The sequence below is a fragment of the Myxine glutinosa genome, chromosome 9 (assembly GCF_964187855.1).
Source record: "Myxine glutinosa chromosome 9, kmMyxGlut1.1, whole genome shotgun sequence".
NCBI classification, from domain to species: domain Eukaryota; kingdom Metazoa; phylum Chordata; class Myxini; order Myxiniformes; family Myxinidae; genus Myxine; species Myxine glutinosa.
The window spans coordinates 56,959,652-56,981,497 of record NC_136269.1 but is presented as its reverse complement, the minus strand read 5'-3'; the positions used below and the strand labels follow the sequence as shown (position 1 = coordinate 56,981,497).

The 21,846-nt window shown below is 40.9% G+C and overlaps 1 protein-coding gene and 1 long non-coding RNA gene across 18 annotated transcripts in view; one reads left to right on the top strand and one right to left on the bottom strand.

The window, feature by feature from the left end:
- The window catches only part of LOC137435371 (kinesin light chain 1), a 150,785-nt gene extending 132,368 nt beyond the window's left edge, over window positions 1-18,417 (top strand). For 6 of the 17 annotated variants that reach the window (XM_078784361.1, XM_078784365.1, XM_078784360.1 and 3 more), the window contains exons 15-17: window positions 8,599-8,720; window positions 9,145-9,208; window positions 16,113-18,417. In XM_078784361.1, the coding sequence (XP_078640487.1) occupies window positions 8,599-8,720; window positions 9,145-9,208; window positions 16,113-16,178 (252 nt within the window). In that variant the 3' untranslated portion in view covers window positions 16,179-18,417. Of the gene's footprint in view, window positions 1-2,136; window positions 2,829-8,598; window positions 8,721-9,144; window positions 9,209-16,112 lie in introns of those variants that run through there. The other 11 variants (XM_078784376.1, XM_078784372.1, XM_078784377.1 and 8 more) reach the window with 2 other exon arrangements.
- On the bottom strand, window positions 17,472-21,297 carry LOC144893617 (uncharacterized). The gene is made up of 3 exons (XR_013624532.1): window positions 20,023-21,297; window positions 19,352-19,614; window positions 17,472-19,149 (listed from the first exon to the last, which is right to left on the bottom strand). It is a non-coding gene; the product is annotated as an uncharacterized LOC144893617 (long non-coding RNA).
- Between the last annotated feature and the right edge of the window lie 549 nt (window positions 21,298-21,846).

The following is a 21,846-nucleotide window of genomic DNA, read 5'->3' as shown; positions in this document are numbered from 1 at the left end:
GTGGCATGGATTGGGAGATCTGTCAGGTTGGAGTGGAGGCCTCAGATGTTTGAGGTCCACACAGTTAGGACCAACGGGGAAGCTGGGAGGCTGCTGGATAGTGGGAGCAGGGGGGACTTCTCAAGATTCCCATTCTGGACATATGGCGATAGAGATCGTGGGATGGGTGGAAATAATTATTGTTCACGGCACGGAGGAAGGTTGATGGACCAAGTGTTTAGGTTAGAGACCGGTTTGGAAAACAATCCTTGCGAAGAAAAATAAAAGGAATAGATCATGTTCAAGAATGACTTGTGGAGTGCTTCTGACACAAAAATATGGCGAAGGAACTGGGCTATTCACATATCCCTCCTGGGAGTTGTAGTACAGAAACGAGGGAAGATTTGCAAGACATAGAGGGGTGAAAACATAACTTCCATCCACCTTTGGTGGCAGAGGTAAAAATTAAAATGTAACTTATTCGTTATATGTTTAGTCACATGGTTGTAAATTTATGTGGGTCATGTGTTGTTGTACTTAACAAGTTAGGCGTATTTTAAAAGCAGCTCTGCTGATGCATATCAGTGATGAACACACAAGGAATGATGCGAGTTCACAAGGCGTGATTGTGTGAGCTTATGAAGTTTGCCTGTCCCTCAAGGAAATATTTAAACTCACAAAAGTGTCTGTAAATAAGCAGTCTTCTATGGTTTACCTAGTATGAAAACTGGGGAATAACATCTATTAGCAAGCCTGCACATTAAAGGAAACGTGACTGGCAGGGATAATCGACACATTGGGCTCATTATTTGTAAGTAACAGGTGTGCAACGTGAGTTGCACAAATCGCAAAGATTATCTTGACTGAACAAATTGCAGTATATTCTAAAGAACAATGGTCACTGTGATGAACATCTTTAATTTGTGGATTGCATTCCATCTAATTTCCTTTTGAGGTACCTCATTGAAAGCCTCTACTTCTTTTAACGATATGAATTTGTCACTTGGCTCTCTACATGGCGAAACTCTCTTTTTGACACAATATGAAATACTATCGATTATTCTTTATTTATTAAAAAATTTTTGCTTCTCTGTCTACTCTCAAACTCCTTTATTATTATTATTTTTAATCTTTGAAAACTAAACATCGATCGACTTGAAATTTAAACAGCAATTGCATAGTACCTCACTGAATTTGGAAACCAACTATTTTTAAGGTCAAAGGTCAACTCAAGGTCAAACTTCAAATATCAATTTCTATCTGAAAAATCATCAATTTTAATCCGATTGACTTGAGCTTTCATTAAGATCGTCAATTTTAATCTTAATGAAATGGACAATTTGATTTATCCATGGCAACTTTTTCTTTTGGGGAGGGGTAGATTTTGCAAGTATCGTGCTCTGCATGACGTCTTCTTTACTCTTTCTCTATCCTTTCTATGGTAAAATTAACTTCTTATCCAATTTCCCCTTCCCAACCCATTCCTCACTGGTATTTGTTGCCCCTTGCAGGGTAAAATACATAGATCATCATACCTGGCAAAGACATTCTCCTGATAATTTGTTTGGGATGTTCAATGGTTCCTTCAAAACCCATCTGCAGCAAACATCCTCTCTAATGGGACACTGAATGTCCTTTAGTATATGTTCCTGCTTTAATCCTAGCCAGACATCAAGTGCATTCTGTGATTTTTTTTTTGATCAGTGACTGCAGATGCTCTACATTCCATTTGTTGAAGTGTAATTGTATTGTATTTCACCCAAGATTATGGGGAACTCCACCAAATGGAAAGTTATGTGGGTGTTTAATGGAAAATTAAACTGGTGGAAGAAAAGTCAAATTAAAACTGGTGTCAAACTGGTGCCAATAAAAAGAATAGATTGTGAAACATAGAGGAAGGACATGTGCACACGTTGTACGAAAGAAACTGAACTTTCTTGTTTTTTTCTTTCTCCTCTTCACTCCTCCTCTTTTGACCTCTTCTCTCCTCACTCTTACTGTATATTTGTCTTTTTTGCTCCTTTCCTAAGTGCCATTCACTAATGCCTTCTGCGATGTTTCTGAACCTGGCTCAAAACTTTTGGCAGACATGTTTGCCTGCATTTGACCTGTGGATGTATCTAACCAGCTTCTTTGTACTGTATCTTTGTCCAACAGGCCTAATGGCTGCTACGCCTGCCTTGCTCTCGGATGGCACCTTTACTTCTTTTCCGTACCCCTGTCCCTTGCCGCTCCTGACTCACCTTGTCCAAGTTTCCACACCTCCAGCAACACGCCTGTTCTTTGCCTCGGACACGTTACATAAAGCACATATGCACCACATTGTACGTGGATCTTGTGGTGGCGGCATATTTGCAAGCCATTAGCACTCCTTTTCACAAAGGAAGGAAGGAAGGAAGGAAGGAAGGCACTGGATGACAGAGTATTTCGTATTTCGTACCGTGCTTCCCTCATTCTGCAATTTCAACCTGAAGCTGCCTACATCCAGTGCCATTGCTCTATGTTCCACAACTGGCACACTTGCCTATGTGGCTTAGAGTGTTATACTGTATAGACGCACAGCAAACAAATTGCTATTTACGATTCATAATTGTGTATTTTTCACACTACATAATATTGTGTCTGTTTCCACTCGTGTCACCTATCGTGTTCCTTTGGCTTTTTGACCTGCTTAGCGACTTCTCCTCTGCTTTTCCAGCTCCTTGATTGATTGTTACCAGTATTCGATGACCACATTGCTGCTGTATCTTCATACTAGCCACAATGGTTTCCCTCACCTTTGCCTGTGTAATTTCCTGCTGCTTTGCTTACACTACTGATGTTCAATAAAATGACGTTACCAGGCCTTTCTTTTTTGCCCTGTGATTCTTTATGGATTCCTCTTCTTTCAGTATCTTTCATTCTGTCTCTCTCTCTCGCTCACTCTCCACTCTCTCTCCCCTCTTTCCTTTCCCCACTCCCATTTTTTGCTTCATTTCTTCCATTCCTCACGTGAGGGAGTCAAAAAATCTTTCCACCAATCATGAATAAATTTGTGCCAGTGAAACAGCACAGATTCTCTTCCTTTTCTATATCATTTCCTGCCAGTGTCGCACCTTTTCCCCAGCATTGGTAGTTTCCTGATTCCATGGCATATAGATCTGAATCTTTGAAACAATGCTTTTACTAAAATATTTTTGAAAAGAGAAAAAAAACCTTTTGACATAACCCTTCCTCCCTCCCTATCCTTACGGACTTTATGTTGTATCTTAACACGAAATCTGTCTTCACTGCAAAAAGAAAATACAGTAAAACCCTGACCTTCTCTGTGGGTATGTTCTTGAAACTACCGCGAATCTCAAATTCACGAACGTCGGAGCATTGTTTCAATGGGGCAAAGGTGGTTAGGCCACAGGAGGGGCCGGTGGGTCGCAGTAAGCTATGTTGAAGTCCTTTCAACTCTCTCAGCGTAAGATATGTTGAAGATAAGCTATTGGCAGATATGAAATTATGCATTTCATACTTGTCTGGTCGTGTGAAAAGCAAGTTTTATACAAAATACAGTAGAGTCCCCATGGTTACAAATGGATTCTGTTCCGAACAATTGTTCATACAGTAAGTAAATCGATCGGCTGTTGACTCAATGATATAAATGGTGGTATCAGCACACGAGTGGGGGCTACTCACCCGGTGATTTAACAAGCTCAGCGGGAGGCTAACCATTACCTTGATATGTGCAAAAATTAATTTATCTGATGCTTTGATGCACTTGGGTGCGCCTAGGACGCATGACGTCAAGACGTACTGCTCAGGTAACACATTACCTTGGTACGGCCAGGAAGGAGGTACAGTAGGTTTTAACTTTTGACATCAGCAGCGTATGAGTGATTGTGTTTTCCTTTGTTCCTGTGGCTGTTTCGAAAGTAATTGGTTAATTTATATGAATCGAGTGTGCTTTAGAAAGGTTATGTCGTTTCTCTTTGTGAGTTTCAAAGCAAAATAAATTTGATTATATCACCTGATTCCAGAGCCTTTTGCCATATTAATGTTTTCCAAATTACCAAGCCAATTTCAGGTTGATCCAATTTAATATTTCAGGTGTGATCTACATATCACATGATGATTGCTAGCTGTTTATGAAGAATAATGTTAATGCACATCTCCTTGAAACATCTATAATGCAACATTTAAAAAATATTGTTTATTGAAATTCACCCTAAACAAGGGTGAAAGCTACCCGAGGTTTTTGGGCTGTATACACTACTGTAATCGGTAATTGGTGCTCACACTGACTCCAATCGGTTGATGCCGCTTACCAAAATTTTCTGACATCGGCCTCTTCTGATTACCGATACCGATGTCGGTCCAGCACTAGTGGTTAGTACTGGCCATTGTTGGGGGTCCATGCGTCGGTGGCGATTGTTTATACACACAAAACCCCCGCGTAGTTGGAGCACAGGGAACAGGGTACACATTAAAAAAAACCCGCGAGTACCTGCAAATTGCTAATTGGTGAAATAGGTGAGCGAATCGGCGAACTTAATTTTCCAGGAGTGTGGGTGAGGCAGATTATTCTAAACTGCCAGAAGACATCTAAAATAATTTCACAATTGATGCTGATTTGCTGCATAGTGTTGCGCTAACATGTATACGGTACTTCTAAAGAAGCATGATAGATTTCAGAATGAATTACACAAGAGGTACTTTAAAATCGGTTATTTTAGGTCAATTTGTGATCCATTGTTTAATAAGCAATTTATGATTTCTATTAACATAGCTTATGCACAAATCAATGGATTTTGAACTTTGGCTTGCACTGTTGGACCTAATAAGCGGTATAAAAATAAACTACTGATAAAAATGCCGCTCATTTAGCATAACAAAATGTTATCTATCTATAATTCCAGTAATCTCTGTACGTTTGTACGTCTGTACGTCTGTACGTCTGTACGTCTGTTTGTCTGTGACCGCTGTTTCTCGACAACCACGGGTCCGATATACTTTTAACTTGCCAGGTATATTGCTGGGGACCCGAGGATGTGCCTTTTCAAGGTTTCATATTAATCGGACAATTACTTACCGAGCTATGTCCAAAAAACGATTCAACCAATCAGAGAGCAGCGAACTAGCGCGTGTGCCGAACGTGGCGGACACACTCTGCCTCGGATGGCACATTTGAGAGCGTATTCATTTATTTCACGTTTGCAAACTATGTTGGCGTTAAACTATGTTTTAAAACTAATAAAAACGAATTTGCGATTCATTCGCTTTCCTGCGCGTTTGTGCACGCGATGGCGATTTCTTTACCAAACTCCGGAAGCCGTTCGCTTTGGACCAAACCATTTCATGTAAATAGAGGGGGGGGGGATTGTCACCGTACTCGCAAGCCGTTCGCTTTGGACCAAACCATTTCATGTAAATAGAGGGGGGGGGATATAATTTTAGATATAGATATAGTACGGGCAATGCCCTAGTCTATCTATAATTCCAGTAATCTCTGTACGTTTGTACGTTTGTCTGTGACCGCTGTTTCTCGACAACCACGGGTCCGATATACTTTTAACTTGCCAGGTATATTGCTGGGGACCCGAGGATGTGCCTTTTCAAGGTTTCATATTAATCGGACAATTACTTACCGAGCTATGTCCAAAAAACGATTCAACCAATCAGAGAGCAGCGAACTATCGCGTGTGCCGAACGTGGCGGACACACTCTGCCTCGGATGGCACATTTGAGAGCGTATTCATTTATTTCACGTTTGCAAACTATGTTGGCGTTAAACTATGTTTTAAAACTAATAAAAACGAATTTGCGATTCATTCGCTTTCCTGCGCGTTTGTGCACGCGATGGCGATTTCTTTACCAAACTCCGGAAGCCGTTCGCTTTGGACCAAACCATTTCATGTAAATAGAGGGGGGGGGATTGTCACCGTATTCGCAAGCCGTTCGCTTTGGACCAAACCATTTCATGTAAATAGAGGGGGGGGATATAATTTTAGATATAGATATAGTACGGGCAATGCCCTAGTACACTAGAATACACACTTGTGTTGATAGTTTCCACTGTGATCCCAGGCATATGACCAAAGTTCCATATCAGTACAAGGCCTATGAAATAACCTTGAGTCATGTTACAAGTCTAATAGTAGTGGTTGAGGAAGCACAAGCTCTCCAAAAAGAGATGTCAACTATCCTCAGAGTGTGTTCTTTGTGATGGATCCCTTGATTTGAACATTTACATCACGTTGCTGCTGGTGGCTTCATTTCTGAGGGTTTTTGGTTGTGCTGTGAATGCAGTGGCCCCTCTAGTTATAAGGACAGGATTTTTTTTAATTTGCCAGCAATAACTCGCCTATTCTTCAATGAACGACACTGTGTGATCTTTTGCATGATCCACAGCTAATGCGAGCAGACAGGTCCCCAACTTAAGATCTCCAAGAGACGGCATAGTTGTATCCTGCCTGATAAACACCAGACTGGAAGTTTATAGTCTGTTTGAGAATCAAACCCAAACTAGATGAATCAAAGGCAAGTAGCTCGAACGAACCTTCAGCCCTACATGATGCAACATGCTCAATTACTGATCTTTTCAACGAACTTGCAAATGCAGTTGTGAATTTTACCTGGAAGAGGAACCATGCACATTAGCATCAGAAAATTTTGGTAATATGTTTTGTCATTTGTGATCTTGTGGTCAATATGTTCGTCATTCAGCTTTATTTTGTGCTTGAATCTGCATCCCCCACCCATCAATCACTGCCTTTCCCTTAAGTTGTTGTTCTCCATTCTTTCTCTTATAAAGGTCCTCACCCTTTCCTCTCATGGCTTGTTTGAATATCTATCTATAATTCCAGTAATCTCTGTCTGTACGTTTGTACGTTTGTACGTTTGTCTGTTTGTCTGTGACCGCTGTTTCTCGACAACTACCGGTCCGATATACTTGAAACTTGCCAGGTATATTGCTGGGGACCCGAGGATGTGCCTTTTCAAGGTTTGAAATTAATCGGACAAGTACTTACCGAGCTATGGCGATTTAGCCGTTCGCCGTTCGCTTTGCCGTTGCGAATGGACCAAACCATTCATGTAAATAGAGGGGGGGGGGTTCTGTGGTCGTTCGCTTTGGCTTTGCGAATGGACCAAACCATTCATGTAAATAGAGGGGGGGGTTCTGTGGTCGTTCGCTTTGGCTTTGCGAATGGACCAAACCATTCATGTAAATAGAGGGGGGGGTTCTGTGGTCGTTGCGAATGGACCAAACCATTCACATCGAATCATCGAATCACATCGAATGGACCAAACCGTTCGCTTTGGACCAAACCATTGCATGTAAATAGAGGGGGGGGTTCTGTGGTCGTTGCGAATGGACCAAACCATTAATGTTTTTTTTTTTTTTTTTTTTGGCAAGGAACGGGCACCCACGTACGGGCACGTCCTAGCTTATATATAGTACGGGCATGCCCTAGTAATGTTCATGTCAAGAATTAACTTTTTTATGTAAAAATTGTTTAAAAATTTTCCCACTCTGGCGCATCTGTTATTTCATTTCTTCTGACAGTTTTCTAATGAAGTGTATATGGATTTTTATGCCGTTCTTTCTACGGCAGTAAAAATGATGGACCTGAAGTTGTTTAAAATTTACTGGCGTAAAAGTGTCTCGTTGCTTGTTAATCTACTTCCCAATAGGCTTCATCAACTATTTTTGATGCGTCCCCGGTGCAAATTTTCTTGGTGCGATTCCAATTTGCGGCAATTCTTTGTTCAGCTTTTGTTCTTATGACCCTGCATTTGAGAGAATTTGAAGGGAAATTTGAATTTGGGAAACATACAATTATGCACATCGTATCGATGTCTCAAAGTTTGAAAGTCAATTAGTACTTCTCATTATATGCGCGTCACATACATGTGACAATAAACTATATTATTATTATGCTCCCAAGTTGTGCAGCAACTCTAATTTGGTTACAAACAATAGTGTAGTATCAATTGCACTTATTTAAGGTGTCATCAGATAAGTAATCCTGAAATGTATTGATTCTCATCATTAGTTGTTTATCATGCATTTGTGCATTGGTGGTTGCTATGACTATGTAAAACTTGCTTTAAACAGCCACCTGATTGGTTCAATCAGAGTGCGAAAGTGCAGTGAATGTGAGCAGTTGGTGTATTAAAAAGACATGGTGCAGTTCACCGCCTTTCTCAATTTCCCACAAACGTGATGTGCTTGATGCTGTTGCTGCAGTTGAAATAGTGGTAGCACATCTTCAGAGGCACTTACTGTTGCCTTGGTGGCTGTCTATTTATTATGTTTGCACAGGAGTTGGGGAGAGAAAATGAATTGAAGAGGGGAGGGTAAGAGAGAAGGGAGAGCAGGAATTGTGGGTGCAATAGAGAAGGGGAGTAGTAAGTAATTGAAAAGGGGAGAGGAGGGGGACATACATTTGGTTTTCAGGAGTGGGTTAAAAATTCCAACTATTTTTAACGTACATAATAAATAGATGGCCTCCCAGTCAAGCTTTTTGGCCTTTTTATTTTATTTTAAATAATGCAATGACAATGTGTGGACATTGTCTTATGAATTAAGGGGTGCGGGAGGGGCGGTAAGGCTAAGGGATTGAGTGCCATATGCTATGTTCTCCACAGGATGGGAGTGGTGCGATGCGGCGCAGTGGCTCGTTTAGCAAGCTGCGTGAGTCTCTGCGCAAGAGCAGTGAAAAGCTGGTGAGGAGGCTAACAGGAGGTGGTGCGGAACCAAAATATCAGGGGTAAAGCTACACAGATTGCACCGCACCACTCAGTGCTTTGATCACGCCGAGGGAACCACGGTGCATTTTGTAAACCGAGCACGGGTCAACATTGCACATTGAATGTAAAATTACAATTTTGCATTGAATGTAAAAAAACAAAAAAACAATCATTACTCTTTGGTTGATATCTGTCCATCCTAAGTCTTCTCCTGAACCTTCAAACCTTTGTACATAATCTCTTAATTGAGAGCTAAACTTAATATTGCAATGTTGATGCTTGTTGCTGGAATTTATCGAACGTGGGGTGGCTTGAAACTCAGAGGTACCAATGAATTGGTCCTGGGATTGATTATATCAGAATTGAGAGCAGGAAGTGTGGAAATTAAGTAATTTTCTGAGCTTCCCGATGCACTCCCATCACTGCCTCGCAATTTCCACACAGCATGAAGCGTGCAAGCTCTCTCAACGTCCTGAACGTCGATGATGCGGTGGAACTCACTTTCAAGGTTGGACTTTAAGCTGTTAACTTTATGCAAAAAAATTGAGTAAGGTGATTAAACTTAATGAAATTTGAGTAAGGCTGGAATATATGTGAAGGGTTTATTTCCAAAGCAACCTATATTGGTTTTTGTGGCATTCTGAATCAAATAAAGTTAAAAAAAAATAATGATTAGATGGTTCAGCAACTATTTATCATTTTTCCAAACAGGATTTCACAAGAAAACAAAAATGTATTTTTCAGGATGCAAGTTCGTAACCCGTACAAAATTGCAACATTAAACAAGAGTAATTGTTCTGTTTTAGGATAAGTTTGTTGGGATTGAATAACGAAAAAGTTTATTTGTTGAAACTGCTGTGCAAAAGTTACTTACAAAGACTGTAGTGTATACACTACTACTGTTGCTGTTTGTTGCTCCTATTATTCCTACCTTCTTGTGGGATTGGACGGGGTTGAGACAGGCCTCATGTTTTTTTGTTTTTGTTTTTTTGTATATTGAATCGAGGCTCGTGAAAGAGCTGACATTTACTTCACAAACAAATCAACCAGACAAACAAAATATATAAAAAGAGGGAGCGGAAGACAAGAGAAGGGGAAGCACACAAACACTTGAGAGCACACAACATTTAAGAGCAGGGAGATGTGTGGGAAGGAGAGGGCTTGGGGGGAGGAGGCATGGGAAGGGGGGGGGGGGGTGGGAGAAGTATAAAACACAAGGACACCAAGGACTTCCAGGACAGAAGTTGGTATTTCAAAAAAGTGGAATCGGGGTGAAATTAGCGGGGGTCGAAAAGATCAAGGTTTTGGATGGGGGAAGATAAGAGATGGTGGTGAACAGCTGTTTTAAAGACCTGGAGGGTGGAGTGGGATTGAAGAGAGTGAGGGAGTTTGTTCCAGAGGCGGGAGAAATGAGGAATAAAGGAGAGAAGGTGAGCAGAGAGTCTTGATTTTGGCAGTTTAACCATAAGAGGGTTGCAGGCAGATCTTGTGCGACCTGTAGGAATATTTGCGGGACAGAGCCCAGAGAGAGCTGGGGGGGCAAGGCCAGAGAGGAGTCTGTAGAAGACGGAAAGACCACCAACCTGCCTGCGGTGAGTGAGTGAGAGGCCCTTGGAGTTACGTTCATCGCGGGAGATTCCAATGATTCTGAATGCTTTGGTTTCAACAGCGTGAAGACGAGCTAGGTGTGAGGCAGGAGCACCAGCCCAGAGGGGAGAGCAGTATTCCATTGAGATGCGGATGTTTGATTGAATGTTCAGGAAATTGGAATTTGGTTCAGGATTCCAGCAATAACTCGCCTACTCTTCACAAAATATATTTACCATGGGATCTTTCATGGCCTTTGCAGTCATGGGTCCTCCTGGTTAATGTATGTACTAACCATGGTTGGTGCACACATTTATGCCTCCCTGCATACGAAACACTAGAATGACCGTTTATAGCTGTGGTGAGATTCAAAGTCGAGTTCTAAGCTAGGTTGCCAGTTCTGTTGTGAAAGGCTTGTAGAAACATTAAATTTATTAATTACAGTGATGGCGTCAGGAAGGGCATCCGGCCGTAAAACATTGCTTCAAAAAGGGGACCAAAAAAACAACAACAACAACCACGGTTCCCGAAAAAGGCCCACCCCCGCTTTGCGGGGAAAAATGGCCTCTAAAGGTGGTTATTTTTTTTATTTTTTTTACAGTCATTGAATTTCTCAATATTCTCCTCGACTCTCTCCAAAACCTTTAATATTCCCCTAAGGCCTAAACCTTTTTCTTAAACCTTATACTTTTTAATATTCTCCGAAATATTCAATATTTTATATATTCTCGATGAGGACTATATAGTCCGTGACTGCAGCCTTCAACATTAAAGATCTACCCAAATTTTGTATGCATACGCCAACTAAGCCGCCATAGGCATTGTTTTTGGGTTGTCTGTCGGTGTTTTTGTCCATGGTAGCTTTTCGTTACCACGATATCTTGCGAATTCCTGAACGGATCTAAGTCAAACTTGGTACATTACAAGTATATATAACGATGCAAAGATGAGCTGATTATATGGAGTCAGAGGTCTCGTTCAGTCAAAATTCTCTTTAAAATTCTCTGACTTGTGAACTTGTCCAACTAGATTGGATTTTGACCAAACTTGGTGTAATATGTATTATGATGAAGATTAACTCATTTGATTTTCAGCGTCATAGGTCAAAGGTCATGTCAAGTAAAAATGTGACGATTGAGGAGCGCTGAAGGGGTTTAAATCAAACTTGGTTCAAGTATGTGTGATGCAATAATGTGGACGGAGGCATATCGGTCGAAGAGTGCCGTTCTAGTTTATAATACTCTCCTAAGTGTCCTAAACCTTTTAATATTACTCTTAATATTGTCCTGTCACCAGCGATTAACACCGCAGGATGACGGATAGTCGGTCTGTCTTACTCCGAGGCGATCAAGCCTGTTTCTCGTTATAATGGAGTAAGTAGCAGAAGCAATGAATTGGACTGGTATATGTAATAGACTTCATGGTGCATGTGCTATGTTTAACAAGTAGCAAGTTATGAGTACCAACAAAAAAAATTGGAAATTAACTCTTCATATGTATTTCAGCTGAGTTACCACACAGTTAACAAACAAGGAAAGGCTTCTTTAATGGAAGGAAACACATTTTATGTCGTTTTGGAAAAAGAAATAAAAGCAATTGTTCAAATTTATTTTTACCTCCGCCACTGAAGGTGGGTGGAGGTTATGTTTTCACCCGTCTGTGAACAAGTTATCTCAAAAAGTTGTGGACGGATTCAGACGAAATTTGGTGGACAGGTTGTGTGTGTGACAAGGACGAATCAATTCGATTTTGGTGAAGATATGAATATGGATTCGGATACGAGAATTATTTAATTTTTCAAAGTGAATCTTCACCATTGAGAGATCGGGTGAAAAGCGACATATAACATATTTTTAAAAGTTATGGACGAGTTATGACTAAACTTGGTGGACGAGTTGGTTAGGTGACAAGAAAGCCGATTAGATTTTGGTTCAGGTCCGAATCCAGATCCGGCCTATCAGTGGATACAAAACATAGTGTTCAGCCTGGTGAAGGTATGTGCTCTACCGAGTGCCGTTATAGTCCTTATTGATTTAATGAATAGATTATTACATGCAGTTTATTTACATCACTATGACTATGGTATTTTGGCTTTCAAAACTGACTCAAACCATAATCTGAAGAAAATCTTTCATTGCTTCTTTGGTTGCAGATTTTTTTGGTTTCCCAGCTTTTAATATTTATTTTGGCTTTCCTACTCACCCCTCCCCTTACCCCCATAAAAGTTAGGGGGTTGTGAGCAGCACAGCTTTAGTGTCGACCACAAATTTCGACTGGTGCCACCTATGTGCGAGTCCAGCAGGCCAGTGATTAACACCATCCTTCAAATCAATAGCTGGGTTTTTGGGGGGGAGAGGAGATGGGGAAGTGGTGGGAGGTCGTGAGGGGGGTTTATTACAGTGATCTAATGCTGATTTATGTATGAGCTTGTACATTTATCAGTGTATGACAAGGGCATTATGAGACAGACATCTATGCCCTTTTACATCAATTACAAGGACATTAGTAGATAGCGGACAAAGCGCCACCATGGATGAGATTTGAACCTCGGATCACATACTACATGACCATAAGCTACTTACTCAGATATGCACTTCAAAAAGGCCATCCCTAATTAAATACAGTCAAGAGCAACATTTCAATTACCCACGGATTATCTTAGTTTGCAGAAGTTTAGAATGCGAATTAAAACTGCACTAAAACTACAAAAAATGCAAATTAAAACAACAAATTAAAACTGCACAAACCAATGCGCTTCGATTTAATCCCACATCCTCTGGAATGCCATTGCAATGTCCTTACCACAATGCCATTGTTCCCGGTATTTGCTGTTGTATTGACGTCTGACAAAACTTGGAAAGGGGAGTTTAATTAACATTATGAAAAGTCCATCAGTTTGGTGTTGTTTCGATTTTTTGAGAAGCCTGCACGTGGTCCCAGTTTATGGGCAGATCTCGCATGTGATCCTACATTTTCACTTGTTGCCCGAGTTCATTTCATCATCTCCTCCAACATAACTTTCCCCCGTTATTCTAACCCCTCGCCTTTCTCCTCCTTTTAACCTTTCTCTTTGGTCATTCTTTCTTGCGGAATATTAAAACTAATGGTGAAAAAAAAAATTGCCCTAACTAAAAAAAAATGTGAACAAGATAACCTCTCAGTTGGGCCAAAATGCTATTTTACTGTTTTATCATACTTCGGACACTCGGCAAACATCTATTTGATCCAATAATCTCCTTGTTTTTTGAGCAAACAGGATGTCCACATAAGGTGTAAGCTTGATCAGTTTCGGGATTATACAGATGATGTGAACTTTGCCATCCTTTTTTGCCATCTTTCTTGACAATTGTTGTCGTAATACACTGTACTAATGAAATTATTGAACCTTGATACCGGTGACTTTTTTGAGCAATATTTATTGTTTAATGACATTCATTGGTTAATAAAAGTATTGTCATGTCAGCCAGGGCGGTTAACACCGCTGTATGACGAATAGCCGTAACGGTCCTTAATTCTGAAGAGCGTAGCCGAAACTAGCGGTTGGTCTGTCGTGCACTGGTGAAGGAACCAAAGCGCTTACCTCAGACGGAAGCCACTCGGGTTTATTCTCGGACCGAACACCATGCAAACAATACACAACAAATGAAATGCAATAATAGGGATTTAATGAAAGTAAATGTAATGTGAAATAAAGGTTGAGGTAAAATAAATATTCGCTACTTTGAGGGACCCTCCACGAAGACACAAAAACATCCAAGGGGAAAGATAAAATATAATAAATGGTTTCTTTTAGTCGGGCAACAACAAGCTTGCTCAACAAGATCGTTGAATGAAGTCGGCAGTACAGGGTGGCCAAGTCCAACACTTCTTGTGCCTGAGCGGAGTACCCAATATGGCACCAAGCCGACGGTGATGCGCACAGAGCCAACGAGCTAGCTGTGAAGATGGCCTTCTTTTTTTTCTCTAGTTCTCCGTCCGAAGCGCCAAGAGCCCCGCAAACCACCGCCTTATTGCTCCTCTTCACGATCGGAAAAGTTCCACAAAAGCTCCGGGAAGTCTCCTCACAGGCGCACACGATACCAAAAAGCGACCGCCAGAGGCAAAAGCCAGTCCGAGAGAGACCAAAAGACTGAGAAAGAGCTAAGAGGTGCTCTTCTTCTTCCCTCCCTCACAATGCTGCCCAAGCAGCCAAGAGCTCCTCACTTGTCAAAAGTGCACCAAAAAGGCCAGCCTTCTCCTCACAGGCACAAACCAAAGATGGCCAACCTTCCTCCTCGATGCCACAACCCCAAGAGAGCGATTCTTGTTTTTCTCCTGCTCGAACCTTCCCTGTGACATCCCCCTGTCCAATGGCCGAGCTCTGTCGAAACACCGTCGAAACGTCCTCTCGACCAATGACGAAGCTCGGGGCATGGCCTACCGGTTACGATCCTTTTGAGGCGGAGTCTAGCCGTCGATCGAGAATGTTTCGCTTCTGTGGCAATTCTGCCGGTTATGGTGGGTTAATGGATGGTTTTTCATGGCCGGCCTTGTAAATGTAATTGTAATAAAATGTAAGGAAAAGCCACAGGAGGCAATCACAAACTGGGGGGAAACTACCTTAACCCCTATCTAGATAACACCGCTCCACCCCCTGTGTGAAGACACATAAACAACCTTAAGCTCCAGTTTCCCTACTTAATATGTCGAGATGTCTCCTACGCGTCCACGGTCCATGTTACACCTGTACAATCCTGCCTCTACTATGGTATGTCATCCTCTACCCCCACAAACGTAACAGTATGTACAATGATGCAAAGATTGATTGATTCGATTTTGAGTACAAAGGGTCAAAGGTGTATGGTCATGTGACCTTTCATTGAAAATCTTTGTTACCACAATAACTTGTGAACCATAGAAGGGATTTCAACCAAACTTTGCACAGGTATGGACTGCAGAACAAAGATAAACTGACTCCATTTTGGGTTCAACAGGTCAAAGGTCATGTGCCCTCTGAAAATAGTTTTGCAAATCATAACTCGAGTTACAAGCATCTGATGTTTTCTCACTTCTACTTGTATCTCTGTCTCTCTCTGTCTCTCTCCTCTCTCCTCTCTCTGTCTCTCTCGTCTCTCTTTCTCACTTCATCACGCTCTCTCTCCCTCTCTATCATGTGACCTTTAACTTTTCATGTGACCTTTAATTAAGATCAAACGTAACAGTAGGTTATCGTCTAACATGGGTGGAGGCAAATCATTTGATGCATTCGCGTCAAATTATACTTACTAGTTGGTTATTTTTTAAGTCTCAATATCCTTTGAGCCACTGCAGAGAAATTAGGTCGAACTATATTGATGATTTATCAGTGTATTACGGTTAACTATTCAAGGCAAGTGGCAATTGCAGGTGAAATTGTACAAGGTGAAATGTTGATTTATTTTCGTATTTCCTTAATGTTTTTGGAAGGAGGGAGGTGGGGGAAAGGAGGGGGAATTGCCATGTTATTATGTTGTACTCGTGTGCTCTGAATGCAAGGGGTGATCCTTTTTGTGGAGGGAATTTCCAGGTTCAATAACTTTTAGATTCAACAAGAAGTTCACAAAATATCTTTCTTAGATGAAAAATCCATTGATCTAAAAGTGTGTGTGTGTGTGTGTGTGTGTGTGTGTGTGTGTGTGTGTGTGTGTGTGTGTGTGTGTGTGTGTGTGTGTGTGTGTGTGTCGTGTGTGTGTGCGCCGTGTGTGTCGTGTGTGTCATGTGTGTCGTGTTCTCATAAATTAATGTGAAATGTTAAATGTTAATACATTTCATTGTTCTCTCCCACCTCCATCTCCCTACAATTTTAGGGCAGCAGACACAACTTGTTGGAGTCCAGAACACTGAGCTCCAGTCACAACGACCTGTCGATCTGAACTTTGACAACATTTTTATCATTATCACATTTTGGACAATTGTACATTGTTCATATGGTCTGGAATGCTATGCAGTATACATGTTATTCTGTGCTTGCAATGGTAAATGATGAGCAAGAGGCTGCCCAGACTTTCCCTGCCATATTCCCTTTTTGTGGGTTCTGTCATGGTAGGGAACACATTGAATAGATAAGTTGCTACCATTATGGGTCTCCTCATGCAAGCTCCACTTTACCATTTTTCCTTTGTGGGGTTTGGTTTAAAGGGCATTCCTGGCTTGTACCTTGGTTAGTGTTTGTGATCGAAGGAGGTGTATCAAGTCAGAGGTGATGTATACTCAGCTAGTATGGACATCTTGCAGTAGTTAGAGGCTGATGGCTTTGTGACATGTCAGTATTTTTTCTTCATAGCTTGGAATGTAGCCTCCCTTCAAATAATACGTTTTTTTAAAACTATATCACTCTTTAAGATCACATCATATAATTAAGTGCCTTGGCATTCTTAATCGCACTTTCTGCTTGGCTTGAAATGTCAGCCTTTGTGTTCTCTAAATGTCTTGTATTTGCAAGAGTTTGCCACAGAATAATGTGAAGAATATAAATGTATTTGTGAAGGTGGTTTTGGTGGAGCTTTAAATTCAAAACAATTCGCATGCCAATTAAGTTGCCATCACCTTGGCATCGCAGCTAATGTGGTGTAACCAGCAGTTTTGTGTCACTGGCTGCTGGTACCATGTGCACCCTTTTGGGGTTACTGGCTGGAATAAGTCGCTAATGTGGTGTGACAGCAGTTTGCTACTGTGACTGGGCTACGATTGAGCCGAACACACCCAGCATGGCAGCCTGTTCCCCCAATTAAGTGTGCGCTTGATCGATCTTCTGCCCAATAAAATGAGTCCGTCTCCAGAAGTGACAGACTAGTTGTGATCTTCTGAAACGACCTTAGTTTAGCCAAAGGTTAAGGAAGCCATAATTATGACAACATAGTTCGTTTTGCTGCTGTTACTGATTTATTCGATTAGCTTTTGTACAACCTGGGATATTTCTTTTTCTTATTTTTGAAACTGTCATTCTTGTTGTTGCTGTAATGGGTTGCAGATATGGAAGAGCGCATGCTCTAGGGAGTTCTGTTACACTTCATGTCACCTCCAATTGTCATGGTAAATGGCTATGGGTATGTGGAAGGAGTAACGGCTGGGGAAGTGAAATTTCCTGCTGCACTACTCTGTCTAAAATTGCATTTGCAGGTGTTTGTTGAATTTGTATTGCTTTGCTGTTTTATTTTATTTCTTGATGAACTTTCTGTTTTATTTATGCATGGAATACGCTTGAAGAGTTACACACAGCAGTTTGCCAAAGTTTGGTTTTCTTCTTTTATTTTCCTATGAGCTGTGGGCCTCTGCACACCGCTCGGTAAAGTGTGGTCAGTTTGTACGGTTTGAGATTGTTAACAGGGTTTGCCATAAATATTATCTGCTGTGTTCTTGTATTTCTGAAGCCCTTTCGAAAATCTTTGTATTTTGGGAAAATTTGTCTGAGAAATTTAAGACTGTCATCCTGGTGTTTTTTATTTTTATTTCGAGTTGTGTCTGAACTCATATTTGTACAAAAAGACCTGGGAACTTGCTTTTTCCAAGATTAGTGGCTTTGTATTTGAACAAATATTTGGACAATTTGGTTCAACGTCAAATAGTTACTGTAGCTATTAACGCTGTAGTTTTGTTGCAGCGATCCATGTGCACAAAACCTGGGAGATGTATCGATGTATTGCCTTTTAATAAAATAAATGTCGCAATAAAGTAGCTGATGATGGGGTGATAGATCGTAATCTTCCAGCGAATGCATATTCGACCAAGAGTTGACTGCAAATTGTGGCTGCTAGTTGCATCATCACTGAAGTGTTACTTCGTTGCTGATGCAGTGCAGTGCCTTTGCACATCAGCACAATAATTTGGCTAGGGTCCCATGCACAACGGCCTACTCTTTATTTTCTCTTTTGAAAGGCACAATAGGACCTATAATGTGTACTAGCAAGTTGTGTGCACATGGAATACTTGCCATAACATCCCTCTGAAGTACAGCACGTTCATTGGTGCAATGCTTGCGAAGCAACAGGATTACTCGGCATTCAGACTAGAGTTTGAAAGCGAGTACACGGTCTCTAAGCTATTCTGTCAGACCACAGATCCTGATGCTGGAATGCCTTCAAGTATTAAATAAAATTGCTTTGTATTACCTTTTTTATCGGTGTGAAAATATTTTGAAAAATGAGGTTTTTGTATTTTTTGTTTGAGGTTTTGAAGCTGTGCTTGGCACGGGATTTATAGCATCCGAATGAACAAACTCCCTCAGTTACAAATCTGTACCTTTGTACTGTTTGTTCAGTTTTGATAAGCAAAGATTTTAAACTAGCCATTTTGAGGTTGTATGCTTGCACAGTTTTTTCTGATTTTTGCTTCCCAGAGTGCACATAAGGTTGTGATATTTAGGAATGTGTAAATTGTTTTAAGTGCTATTTAAACATGGACGTTAATAGCTGTAATTTACTAGTTAACGAGTTTGTTTTCAATACTCAAATACTCACAATGAAAAACTAGTCTTTTTGAAGACTAGTCGGTCTGCGTTAGTGGACAAATTTGGACAAATAAATTTTCTCAAGGAAATGTTGAGATAGGTGTGTGCTAACCACTATGGGGGGAAGAGGTGAAGTGACGTTTTGGATGTGAGTCCTTCTTGAAAGCAAGACCTTTGTTTTAAAGAAGGGCTCACTGTGGAAACATCGTTTTGGATGTGAGTCCTTCTTGAAAGCAAGACCTTTGTTTTAAAGAAGGGCTCACTGCGGAAACATCGTTTTGGATGCGAGTCCTTCTTGAAAGCAAGACCTTTGTTTTAAAGAAGGGCTCACTGCGGAAACATCGTTTTGGATGTGAGTCCTTCTTGAAAGCAAGACCTTTGTTTTAAAGAAGGGCTCACTGCGGAAACATTGTTTTGGATGCGAGTCCTTCTTGATAGCAAGACCTTTGTTTTAAAGAAGGATTCACTGTGGAAACATCGTTTTGGATGCGAGTCCTCCTTGAAAGCAAGACCTTTGTTTTAAAGGACTCACTGTGGAAACATCGTTTTGGATGCGAGTCCTTCTTGAAAGCAAGACCTTTGTTTTAAAGAAGGGCTCACTGCAGAAACATCGTTTTGTCCTTCTTGAAAGCAAGACCTTTGTTTTAAAGAAGGATTCACTGTGGAAACATCGTTTTGGATGTGAGTCCTTCTTGAGAGCAAGACCTTTGTTTTAAAGAAGGGCTCACTGCGGAAACATCGTTTTGGATGCGAGTCCTTCTTGAGAGCAAGACCTTTGTTTTAAAGAAGGACTCACTGTGGAAACATCGTTTTGGATGCGAGTCCTTCTTGAGAGCAAGACCTTTGTTTTAAAGAAGGGCTCACTGCGGAAACATCGTTTGGGATGTGAGTCCTTCTTGAGAGCCGACCTTTGTTTTAAAGAAGGACTTACTGTGGAAACATCGTTTTGGATGCGAGTCCTTCTTGAGAGCAAGACCTTTGTTTTAAAGAAGGGCTCACTGCGGAAACATCGTTTTGGACGCGAGTCCTTCTTGAAAGCAAGACCTTTGTTTTAAAGAAGGATTCACTGTGGAAACATCGTTTTGGATGCGAGTCCTTCTTGAAAGCAAGACCTTTGTTTTAAAGAAGGACTTACTGTGGAAACATCGTTTTGGATGCGAGTCCTTCTTGAAAGCAAGACCTTTGTGTTAAAGAAGGGCTCACTGCGGAAACATCGTTTTGGATGTGAGTCGTTCTTGAAAGCAAGACCTTTGTGTTAAAGAAGGGCTCACTGCGGAAACATCGTTTGGGATGTGAGTCCTTCTTGAGAGCCGACCTTTGTTTTAAAGAAGGGCTTACTGTGGAAACATCGTTTTGGATGCGAGTCCTTCTTGAAAGCAAGACCTTTGTGTTAAAGAAGGGCTCACTGCGGAAACATCGTTTTGGATGTGCATCCTTCTTGAAAGCAAGACCTTTGTGTTAAAGAAGGGCTCACTGCTGAAACGTCACTTCGCTTCTTTTCCATGTCTGTTAGCCCATACCTCTCTCAACATTTATTTGAGAAAATGAATTTTGCTTTTAATAGTTAGCTCACCTTCAGATTTAGAATTGAAAATGGACAATAAATTTATTTTTTTGGAAAATTCCTGGTTTTCTTGGCTATGATGCTGTAGTGATGATGCGCTTTATTTTGTTTTTCCTCCAAACTGGAAGACGCGACGGGTCTGTAATCGGTCACAGTAGGAATAAATAAAGTGGAACCATGGAACGATAGTTGATTTGTAATGTTAGTTTTGAGGTGTGCAGTAATATAATCTTTGTTTACTTTGTTCCAGGTTGTGAATATTTCCATGGCATTCTGTAGAATGACTGAAATAATATTATAGATAGTTGAGAGTGGTTTCAAATAGTTATTTGATCATGTCTCCTGTCAATGTATGACCAGTTGGGTTGAGGCTATTAAGTACAGGGGTACAGTTGCCTTCTATTTTGCTTAAAAGGACTTGAACCAGTAATGGAGAAACTTTTGACATTTCATGGGAAATGTTGGGCTAGTTCATGTGCTCATTGATGGCTGCTTGATTTCGGTAAGCCGAAACATTGATGTATTTTGTCGACCTCAAAACATTACTTCATTCTGAGGATTTGCAATCTCTCAGTCGTAATTGATGAACCGCTCTCAACCCTTAGTTGCAGGTCATCCCTCTTCATTTTTGGGACCCCCAGCCCCACCTGTCCCTCTCCCCATATGTACCAGTCTGAACTCAATTTCCCTAATGCTTATGCTTATACCGCTGCCCTCCCAGACTCAAACTGGGCACTCTAACCGTTATGCCACTGAGTATGGTGAGCCCCAGAAACAGCCTCTAAAATAATTTGTAGAAATGAATTCTGCAAAAAGTTGCATATACATGTATGTTCTTCAACTTTATTTGTATCCTTATAATTTGTTAAATCATTTCTTAAGCATTTGATTAAATATTTTCTGGCTTTGTCAACTTCCTGTGTAAAAAATGTAGTGCTAAATGGGAATGTGTTTTACCAATAGTAAATGCCATTGATGATCCAGTTACATCTCTATATTTATTTTTGGACAATTACCTCCGCCACCAAAGGTGGGTGGAGGTTGTGTTTTCACCCCTGTCTGTCTGTCTGTTTGTTTGTTTGTTTGTTTGTGAACGAGATATCTCAAAAATTTGTGGACGGATTCGGACGAAATTTGGCAGAGAGGTAGCATGTGTGACAAGAACGAAATGATTAGATTTTGGTAAGCATTCGGATCCGGCTACTATAATTTTTTTAAGTGATTCTTCACCATTGGGAGATAGGGCCAAAACCGACACATAGCAGGATATCTCAAAAAGTTATGGACGGATTCGGACGAACCTTAGTGGACCCGTTGAGTGTCTGATAAGGACGATTCGATTCGATTTTGATGAAGATCTGAATATGGATTCGGATATGAGAATTATTTAATTTTTAAAGTGATTCTTTACCATTGGGAGATGGGGCTAAAACCAACATATAGCAGGATTTTTTCAAAAAGTTATGGACGGATTTGGGCGAAACTTGTTCGACAGGTTGTGTGTGTGACAAGGAAGAATAGATTCAACTCG